Raw genomic sequence first — 11,125 nt, 5'->3', positions numbered from 1 at the left:
TGTCTAAGGGGTACAGCAGTTCTGTCCATGTGTTTGGTCGAGTATTCAAGTGTGTTACATGAAAAATCATAAGTTTTCCAAAGTTTTCACTCCTTGAGCATGTCGGAATCCGTATCAAGGGCATTTGGTCGAATCGAGCAACACGCTCGAGCCATGACGGGTCTCAATGACTGTTTGACGCACTCCAAAAACGTGTCAGCACTCTTAATTCAAGCTTTCATCATTCAATCGTACCAAAATCATCATTTTAAATGCAAGTGTCGATTGTCAAAAACATTTTAGTAATTCTCCCGGTCCCCTCGAGTCACAGTACTCATTGTCAACCGCGCAGCGCACTCGGTTACGATCAAAAGCCCTTAAATCTAAATTTCATGGTCGATCGCTCGAAAGTTTGTCGTTTGGTGTCGATGTCGAGTTTTATTCCTCACTTTGAGAGTATCGGTCGAAATTCGCGTACTCTTTACGTTCTTTCAAAGCTAGACGAACATATTTCATAAAATACAATTCTGTAACAGCAGTGCGAACGAATTAAAGAATAAAGTGTGAATTCTCATAAATGAACACGGTATTTACAATGAGTGAAGAAAGAAGTACAAAAACTGGGGCAAACACGCGCCCAAATCCTAACTACCGGGGCACGCAGGCCCAAACAAAACTGAGGCATGCAGGCCCAAAATCTACAACTACGCTGGCATGCAGGCCTATGTACAAGGTAAAGCTAGCAAAGCAAAACACGAGGCTCAGACCCATCGAATTCTCTTCTGTCGTGGTCCCTCGGACTCAGAACTCTCGGGCTCGTCATCTCCGTCGTCGTCAGGAGAACCAGAAGCAGTACTCGAGTCCGACGTCCCCAGGACACGTGACTCGGAGGACTCCTCTGTCCCCTCCTCTGACTCCTCCGGCTCCACGCGAGCTGGTCTCCGCTAAGACACCTCCTGAGGCAAAACCTCGAACCGTCCCGCACCCGCAGCAGGTCGTGGCGCACGTCCTGCACCCCGACCTCGCATGCTGGCAGGAACGGGAGGGCTCGTGGTGCCCTGCGGACGCGTCCTAGCTGAACGTCGTGGCTGCACCTGCATATCACAAACATTTTCTCATTTTGTGCATATTCTAATGTAACTTTGCTCAAATCGAAATATAGAATATATGTGCATGTTATACCTGAGTGGCAACAGGAGAAGCAGTCACAGGGGCAGGTCTCGTCTGAAGGGCTCTCCCCTTAGCGCAGTCTTTCAAGAGGTGGCGCATCCCCACCATCAGCATCACGGCCTACTCAGCCCACTCTCGCGGCACCTGCAGAATGATCCAAGATTCAGAATATGCAAACAGGGAATGGTCAATATACAAAGCAAGCAGAAATGTTGTTTATACCTGAGCAGGAAACCGCATCGGCGGCTATGGGAGACGTGGCACGTCGATCACCTCCCGTGCGCTCGACGAACTCGTCACGCCTATAGTCCACTTCAGCGTCGGCAACGCCGGTGGTGCTGAAGTCTCCGCAGTCTCTGGAACCCTCGTGCTCCCCTCTCCCCTACCTCCAGTACCTGCACCTCGCCCACCAGCAGGGGCTCTAGCACCTCGTCCCCGACCCCGTGCAGAGCGACCACCGCGGCTCTGCGCTCCGCTCTCGTCTCTCCAAGCTCCCACTCCGGCTACCCGTCTCTCGAACTCCTCCTCCACCCCCAGGCTCCTCACCAAGTACCGATCTGCATAAGCTGTGTAGTCCAAGGAGCGTCGAAGTTGCCTCTCCAGATCCGTGTCCAGCACGGTGAACAGCTCAAGCTCAGCGCGAGTGTAGGACTCAGTCCTCTGCACGCGTGGAGGAAGCAGCCCAGGAACCACGAACGCTGGAAGACCAAGTGACTGTCGAGTCACTCGATCCCCCAGGTACCACTGCCAGCCCAGAGGGCACTCCAGTAGGACCCTGCTCCGTGTCACCTCCCGACTCCTCGGAAGGAAGTCAGCCTCCATCCCCGCCCACCTGTCCCAGCGAACCTGTAATTCAAATTTTGGATTCATTCATAAGTCTACTCGCCAAAAAATTTGATAAAAGAAAAGCAAGAAGTGTCGATCGTACCACAACCCCTGTCAGGTTATCCAGCCAGCGCCGGAAAGTCATCACCTCCCCTCATCGCTCCTTCGCTCTCCGGTACGCCTTACCCCAGGCTAAGCCGCGTGGAAGTAAGTTCGGGTCCGTACAAGTATTCTCGGGTGGGAACATCCCAAGAACCTTGTAAGCCCAAAGCTGCAAGTTTCGTAATTCAAGTCGAATTAATCTCAAATGCATAATTCAAGTCGAAAAGCAGTCGAAAGCAATTCAAAAGCAATAATTCAAAGTTATACCTCAAACACCCGCCAGTACCCTCCAACTGTGTCTCCAACCCCGCGAGAAGCAGTTCCAAGGAGACAGTAGACCGTGCACAGAGCAGCACCTCCCCAGTCGAAGTGTCCCGCCTGTCCCAAGTCAACCAAGCCCGCTAGATAGCACAGGTGCACCCGACTACGCCTGTTCGGGAACAGAGAAGCCCCAAACAAGTATAGCAAGTATGCCCGAGCCATCTGGGCCGCCTCCTCGTCGGTCGCAGGCTCGTGGTCCCAGTACTCCACGAACTGCCCGTAAGCTGCCATCCCCCCGCTGTGGCATGGCACTCGCCCGAGGAACCACCTCAAAGCCGCGTCGTCCAGCACCAGACTCGTCGTAAGGGATCGGGTCTCCTCCAACCCTGAGCCCTGTGATCGCCGCGAAGGCGTCACTGTCATCTCCCCGAACCGGAAGTGGAAGGTATTGGTGGTGTCCCACCACCTCTCCGCTAGCGCTATAAGCATAGCCCAGTCCACCCTCACCACTGTCAGCAGTTGTACGAAGGGTCCGAACCCTGCTGCCTCCACCAGTGCTCGCACCTTCTTAGGCAAGGCCCTGAAGTGCGCCTGTGAGCTGGCTGAGCCCCCGTGGCCATACACGTCCGTCGTGCGCTGTTTCAACAAAGCAAGAAATAGCATCAAATCTCAAGCAGGAAATAAAATTTGAAGTAATTTGCGAAATTCAAGAAAAGATAGTGATCGGAAACTCACCGTGGCCCACCCAGAGGAAACGTGTGAAGTTCGGTCCCGGAGAAGCATCTCCTCAGGGTAGTTAGTGTAGCCAGGGACGTAAGCAGTCATCCCCACAGGCTCAAAAAAGTGTAGTAGAGGAGCATACGTAGCCGGAGTGAACTCGGGCCGCTCCCCCGCCAGGTAGGCTCGCCGCTCCTCCAAGTAGGCTTTCGCCTCATCTACCGCGGTAACCCGTACCTCAACCGCCGCCTCGGCATCCACCCTATCCCCTCCCAACTCCTCCACCTCCGGTACAACCACCTCCGGAGTGCCTGAGCCCGCTCCGCTCAGCAAAGCCCCTAAAAGCAACACCGAAGCCCGGTCCTCAGGCATACTAGCGTCCCTCAGCACCGCTGCAACCCCAGAGTCGAGACCAAACGCGTCCAAGATATCCCGAGGCTCCGCCTCCTCCAGGAAGTCCCCATCCGCGAAGGGAACAGGGCGTGAGGCCTCGATCCCGCTGTCCCCACTCCTCGGCTCTAACACCGTCGCCGTCCTCAGCACCGGCGTCTCGCTGAACTATCCACCAACTACCTCCTCACCACCGCGGTCGGCTATCCCCCCATCGCTTGCCCGCTCGGCAGCCGCAAACAACTCCTCCACGGTAGGAGTGAGAGGCTTGCCCGAACCCCTGCCTCCACTGCCCGAACCTCTGTCCCCGCTGCCGGAGCCCCCTACTGCTGCCACCTCTGCACCCTCACCGGCAGCGACTGCCACTGAACTTCCTCCGGCGACCCCAGGTCACCAGCAGCCGCCACCACCGTGGCACCAGCCGTGGCATCCCCACCGCTGGGCTTCGCCCTTGTGCCACCACCATTCCCCCCAGCTGCCACCACCGTGGCACCAGCCGTGACCTCCTGACCTCTGGGCTCTGCCCCTTCGTCGCCGCCGACGACCACCCCGTCTTCATCCCCCCTCGCCATGCCAAGATCGAGAGAGAGAGAGGATCGTGAGTGAGAGAGAAAGAGAGGATCGCAAGATCGTGAGAGAGAGGATTGAGAGAGTCGAGAGAGTGAGAGCAGTTGAGAAAGAGGGAGAGAAGTCGATCTGGTTCTCGAGCGCTCGAGAACCAGGGTTTTAACCCCCAAATCAAAAAAGGAAGATGAAAGGGCGGTGGACCCCAGCGATGGTCCCGAGCGCTCGACACCACTCCCGAGCGCTCGGGAGTGGGTCCAGAGCGCTTGACTCTTTTCGTCGCCATGCCATTTTTTTTGCTTTTCGTAAGCTCATGCATTTCACCTTGATTAATGATTATTGTCTATCAAGAATTTTTACAAAATCAATCTCAGTCCTGTTTAAGTCCGAGTCGAGACAAAGCAATCGACGGTGGATTTTGTTTCATGATCTATTCTGGATCATCCTCATTTGCCCAAAAAGTTTTGCTTAGAGGTCAATAAAAGTTTCCTAAATTCTACAATCGTCGATGTATTCGCAAGAAGTTTTACCCAACGCGTAATATTTCTTTCATCATTTTGTCCACCAAACAGAGTAGCGGATGGGCCCCATTTCTTGTTTCTATCATTATCAGAGCATTTGTCGATCTTTTTCTAGTGCATGCATTACACGTGTTTGCATTTGCCCCAAAGAACTACGCTGGTCTGATCCCTACAAACGGGGTACGTATGCAGTCTGAAAAGACACGACCTCATGCATTGAGTGCTTGTATGCTTTTTATTTGCATTTAATTCGTAAATTGAGGATTCGATTTGGCTTGAATTGGGTTGTCTCGATCTTTGGGCGACACTCGCATCCAAACATGATGCCAAGCGCCGTCCAAAGAGGGGCAACTGTAGACACCCCAATTTGGACTTGTCGAATTTCCTTAATTTGTGGCCCTGAGGCTCCCCGATGATGCATATGGATCAAAACAAGCCATGTACCAATTGAGACGTTGCTCCTTAAAGGATTTAAAAAGGAAATGGTCAAAATCATTCCCAAGTGCTTGGAAGCAGTCCCAAGCACTCCAAACTATTTTCCAAAAACCACTGGCCTGGCTCACTCTCGAGCGCTCGAGAGTGAAGTCCCAAGCGCTCGAGACCTCCCAGTGCCCAATGGGTGAAAAAGATTCCCACTATCCATGCAAGCCATCATTACATTCCCCTTGAGCCGGCTGAGGTGAGTCAACACTCGACCTCAGTCAGAAAAGATATCAGCTGAAGATTTCTTTCTTTAAAAAAGGGTTTATTTCAAAATCATTTCATTTTCAAAACCATGGGTTATATGCTCTATATATATACCTGGTTTTTCAGCTGAAAAAAGGAGGCTACGAAAGTTCTCTCTCTCTAAATCCCTCATCTTTTCTCTCTCTTGTTCAAGGGAAAAAGCTTTCAAACTCAAACTTCTTTCCCAACTTCAAAGGTTTTTTTCAAAATCATCAAGGAAAAGAGCAAGAAATCCAGAACACTCTTACCTTCTGATCTCTTGTCTTTTTCACTCTACATTCACCTTTCACAACCATCCAAGGAGCAAAGTGTCAAGCAAAGGTAGAAATATTTCTATCCTTGGTTCAAATCAAGAGGCTGTTCTCCCTTCTGAGGGGGGGTCTCTCAGCCTGTCCCAGTCCTTAATGTTGGGTGCATGGTTGGGAGACCTTAGTGAAAAAGCAAGAGCAAAGAGTCCACGAATAATGTTTTCCCAAAACCCCTACTGGAAACACTCTCGAGCGTTCAAGAGTGCTTCCGAGCGCTCGGGACTATTTCCAATCCCATGCATGGCATTTTGGTAAGCAGTAGGCTGGGGGTGAGGTGCACTTTTAAATAAAATGGTTTTATTCTGGCATGCAGACACAGAAGATCATTTTTCCTAAAACAGAAATGTTTCTTACAAATCTCAAGTAAGAACAAAGTTTTCCTAAGTTAAAAATAAGATCTTCTCTTGTTAAAAACTTAGATAAGGGTGTTTGCATGATGAAGTGGTGCCATTTTCTATTTGAGAGTAAGCTGGCATGCAACTCACTCCCAAGCGCTCGAAGCCATTCCCGAGCGCTCGGGAGTGCATGCATGCCATTGTATTCCATTTTCCCTGTTTTCTGTGTTTTCTGAGCTTCTGCATGCATAGATGTGTACATTTGCTCTTTTAAAATTGTAGATCTGTTCGTGCAATGGCAAGGATACATGATTTGAAAACTTGAGGTCCTATCTCAGTCTTTCAAGTCCTCTGCTGAGCCAGTGGTCTGCTTAATAGTATTTCATTTTGCAGTCTTTACATTATGTTTTGTCAGTACTAACAGAATGTGCAGGTGGGGTTCAAACACTCCCAAGCGCTCGAGAGTGAAGCCAGTGAATAGTGTTTCATTTCCTTGGCCATACCTCCCACATTGGTTAAGCCCCTAGTATCTATGACCTTGTTGCTAATTCGCGTTCTTCAATCCGAGAGGACTTTATTATGGACAGGTTAGGGTGTTGGCTTAAGAAAGGAAGGGATATAATGGTTCAAACCTACTTTCTACTCATGCTTGGGTTCCAAAAGCTAGCAACCATCTAATCGCTCTATTTTGTATGAGAGGGAGATGTTTTTTCAAAATGCCCCCTATTTTTGGATTGGAAGAGATGATGTTTTTCTTTTCTTCTTTCAAAACCTCCTTGTGTGACGGGACGCTTACTTTCTGTTTTGTAGTCATCTCTCATTACATTTTTATCTACCCCAATGTGGGGGATGGCTGTCTAGTAGGCTTTATTTGAAAGAAACTATTTAGAAGCTCAATGTGGCTAGCAAGGGATAAGTGTTTGGATAGAGAAATGATGGCCTTTCTTCATTTTGAATCACGTGACAAAGCAGCTAGAATCCCAACCAAGAGATTAAGAGGCTTTGATGTTTTACCAACTGGTTCTTCAAAATTGAGGACAAGTCTTGAGGCTCAAAGTGAGTGCATGGAGACATGGCTAAATTTCATCATTTTTTTATGCTCTAACTTTTGCCTAGACTGCCCTTGAGGGTTTTCAATCTAGCGAGCTCATTTTTTTCCCTTCTATCTTCAACAACATGTTTCTCTTATGAGCGGCTCCATGAGAGCAAACAAATGTTTTCAACTCCCCCTCAACTCAACATGAATGACATGGGTCATAAATCATTCTTTGCATTTGACAACTCAAGTAATTTATGATGTGTTTAAAGCGATATCATGAGATCACTTTGAAACCCTTGAGGAATGTTTCCAACACTTAATGTTATCATGAGTATTCCATGGCAGGAAATTAGCACAAGAGAGAATATTTTCAAAAATGTGGCCGACCCTAAGGTGCCTATGTATCTCTAAAGAGAATCAGGCCATTCGTAGTTCATGTCTAAGGAGATTTATATTTCGGGAGAGATTCACATTCCATGTTGAGTGCAAAGAGTTGGTCCAAAACCATGACGAACAAAATGACTTTAATTTCAAGAGAAAATAAACTCAAGACTCAAATTCCTAAAAGAGAACAAACTCGAGACTCAAACCCTAAAAAGAAGAAAATAAGAGCCAAAAGAAAGGCCTTAAAAAACTGACTCAAAACACATGACAGAATTTGGCAGCCGCTTCTCAATCATTCAGCTTGGTTGGATCAACTATCCCTTGATCGATGAGATCCTGGACTACTTTCTTGAGAGCATCACATTGTTCAATGGAATGACCAGTCACTTGGTGATACTTGCAATACTCCCCACCCTTCTGTGCAAGATTATTAGGAAATTTTGGTTGCAATGGTTTCAGATAGCCTGTTGCTTCTAAGATGTAGAACACATCTTCTAACTTCATTCCAAGAGGAACAAATTCCCTCTTACGCTTGTGACGAGATCTCACCGTATTGATACCACTATCATTGTTGGTATTTGTGCTTGTCTCTACCTTGTGGCTGACTTCTCCATTGTCGAGTAATCCTTGATTAAGGCCATCTTCTACTTGCAATCTAGTAGCATAGAGGCACTTAAAAGTAGAAGTTGCTTGGGAATACATGTAATGCCTCGAATTTTGGGAACGTTAAAAAGACAATTTTTTTGATAATCTAAAGAGAGTCGAACTCATTATTACATCATAACTCCGATAAGAGTACTTTCATTACATAAAGGGAGGGAAACTAGGGTTCCTATCTATAGCTCCGCCTGCTCCTCCATCTTAGCCAGCTCCTCGGCTCCGAAAGTCTCCAAGGTATGCAGCTCACCCGGTCATCTACAAGGTCTGACACATTATACCAGCGTCGCCACTAGTATAATATGTCAGGGTCACCAAAGGTAACACCATGAGCTACAAGAGCTCAGCAGAATAATCCTATACCCACTAACCCATAACTTACACATAGCAGGTCATAGATATAGTACACAAACTCATGATTGTCACACAACTCATGCATATTCAATAATGATAATGCCACATCTACATTCTCTAATCTAACGTTGGTGTCGGTGATATCTGTGTTTCTCCTACGTGACTTATCGTAGACCATGTCTCGTTTTCATTTACCAAATCAACATTTCCAAAATCGTTTGCACAAATCAACATTTCGAATAAAACACTTTTTAAACATGTCACGTTACCAAGTGAAGCTACCACGTCCGGCTCCAATTGTAGCTTCCACAATGGTCTACCAAGTCCGGCCACATTGGGGTTTTTAAATCCATACACATAATGGGTTACCAAGCCCGGCCACATTGCGGTTTTCAAAATCCATACACACAATGGGCTACCACGTCCGGCCACATTGCGGGTTTCTCTCTTGGCTCCTTTCCACGGATAACCAAGTCACACCTCCAATGAGACTACCACGTCCGGCCCCATTGGCAACACACACCACACAATGGGCTGCCAAGTCCGGCCACATTGCAGTTTCAAAACATATCTTTTCATTTACCACACCCTATGTGTCATGTTTCTAACTTTCCAATTTCTGTGTCTCGTTTGCATGCATAGACTCCGCGGCAAGACTTTTCACGTAAACACACATAAATCATTCATTGTAATCTTTAAACTAAACTAGCAAGATCATCCAACTCTATATTACTTGTCATGCTCATGTTATCCCTAAGTTCACATAATCATGCTTCAAACATTTAGCACACAGCTTAAAGCGTAGTGTCACATGGACGGACACCTTTGGAGTGGAAACCACTTATGCTTTATCACACATTAAACAAGTAATTTAAGGAATCACATATACATGCTCATAACCATCCTTAAGATCAAAATATGAATACTTTCAATCAAGTTTATATTTCCAAAATCTGTTCTTTCTTTCTTTTAGGGAAGTTCAAAACAACATACGTTTTTTCGGAAAATAAGGTCGATATGTTCAACATAGTCACATTTCTTTCAAGTTTTTTGTAAACACATTTCAAGATCTCATGCATTTCCAATATACACGTTTCTATTTATACTTAGGAATAGTGGATAGGAAAAGTCTACCGTTCTTCTTGGTGGTAGGGCAGCTATGAAAAAGTAAGTCAGCTATGGGACAGAGTGACTTCCGGTAGCTTCGAAAGAGAAAGGTTTCCTCTGGAAACTAGATCTTGACTATACTACTAAACTTTTTGGATCGAAAGGGTGGTCGAGTGGTGGTTTGATGGCGGCCTAGGATGAGTTTCTTGAAGAACTCAAGAACAATGAATAATAAGGCAAGAACAAAGTAAGAACACAAGATTTCTAGAGAGAGAAGTTGAAAGGTTTCAAGGTGTGAATTGAATGGCAAGAATGGGGTGCTATTTATAGCAAAAGGATGGACTCTCCTCCAACCTCTCATGGCCGCACCCCCCCCCCTCTCTTCTGCTCTCTTTTTTTTGCTCCATGTCTTGTCCAATCAAGCTTTATAAGAATGACGTGACTTGTCAATCCAATTTAGGTTCAAAATCTAGGTTATCATGAAGGGTTTTTGGCTTGTCTTGTCCTAGGAAAGCTTGCTTGCAAGAAAGAATAAAATGATTGGCTAGGTTTATGCTTAAAGAAGCCTAAAAATGGGTTGTCAAATAGTGTTAGGCTTGAGTGTGAAGTGGGCTAAAAGAAATAGCTTGATGGAGTGTACAAAATCACATGCACACACACACCACTCTCTCTCTCTCCTCTCTCTCTCTCTCGGCCTTTCTCCCCCCCCCCCCCCCTCTCTTTCTCAATCAAGTACCATGTGTGTGTGTGTGTGTGTGTGTATGGCTAAAGGAAAATCTAGGAAAGTATGCCTTGGAGGGTAATTATTAGGTTTAGGGCTATTAGTCTTAGGGTTGCATGCATGGCAATACTAAGTTTGCTTCTTTTAGAAGCAAAATGATGGCTTCCTTTGGTCCAAGGGTTCTTAAATGACTTGTCTTGTCAAATCTATGTACTCATTGGCAAGTCTAATTTCTATTATCCAAGGGATAAAATTTTCCCTAAGAATTATTATCCAATGGGTAGAGAGGTAATGATGGAAAGTAAGGTCTTGAAATGACTAGTCATGGAAGTATAATGATTACTTCCCAGGTCTAAAAGGTTCATAAGGTTCAAGAGGGTTGAAAAGGTTCATCTAGGGTTAGGAGAATGTAAATAGGCGAAATGATAGTTAGGTTTCTTTAATTAATCGGTTGGAAGCTAATTCTACTTGCCAAGTAGGATTTCTAGCCAAGAAATACAATTTAAAGATTTTATTTTACTCACTAGGAAAATATACAAGTGCTTCTATAAGAATACTTATCTTTAGAAAATGACTAGAATGCCCGGTGCGAAGGGATTCAATTTTATAAGTCTCAAAACTAATTATGACGGATTATTATAAATTAAAAAGGAATTTTAAAGCAAATTCTAAGTAATTAAAATAAAATTCAAATATTTAACAAAATTTTTATTTACTAAAAATCGAGGTTGTTACAATATATGTGCCTTAGGAACTGTGACCGTAAATTTCTTACTACCATTCTGACTGGGTCTTCTTTTGAGGGAAGAGTTTTCATCTGTGTGGCTTTCTTTCTCCACCCAGTAAGAAAATTGGCAAAGCTCTCATTTGGCTTTTGTTTGAGCATCTCCAAATCTCAAGTGGTTACCTCAATCTTGATATTGTAGGCATATTGATTGATGAAAGCATTGGCAATTTCTTGCCAC

The 11,125-nt window shown here is 45.9% G+C and overlaps 1 protein-coding gene across 1 annotated transcript; it reads right to left on the bottom strand.

The window, feature by feature from the left end:
• Positions 1–1,652: 1,652 nt before the first annotated feature.
• Positions 1,653–2,251, bottom strand: LOC131332810 (uncharacterized). The gene is made up of 3 exons (XM_058367109.1): positions 2,078–2,251; positions 1,703–1,995; positions 1,653–1,671 (listed from the first exon to the last, which is right to left on the bottom strand). Exons 1-3 carry the CDS (start codon positions 2,117–2,119, stop codon positions 1,653–1,655), a joined length of 354 nt encoding a protein of 117 aa, XP_058223092.1. The 5' UTR covers positions 2,120–2,251.
• Between the last annotated feature and the right edge of the window lie 8,874 nt (positions 2,252–11,125).

The sequence above is a fragment of the Rhododendron vialii genome, chromosome 7a (genome assembly GCF_030253575.1).
Source record: "Rhododendron vialii isolate Sample 1 chromosome 7a, ASM3025357v1".
NCBI classification, from domain to species: domain Eukaryota; kingdom Viridiplantae; phylum Streptophyta; class Magnoliopsida; order Ericales; family Ericaceae; genus Rhododendron; species Rhododendron vialii.
This window is presented reverse-complemented; position numbering and strand designations above follow the sequence as displayed.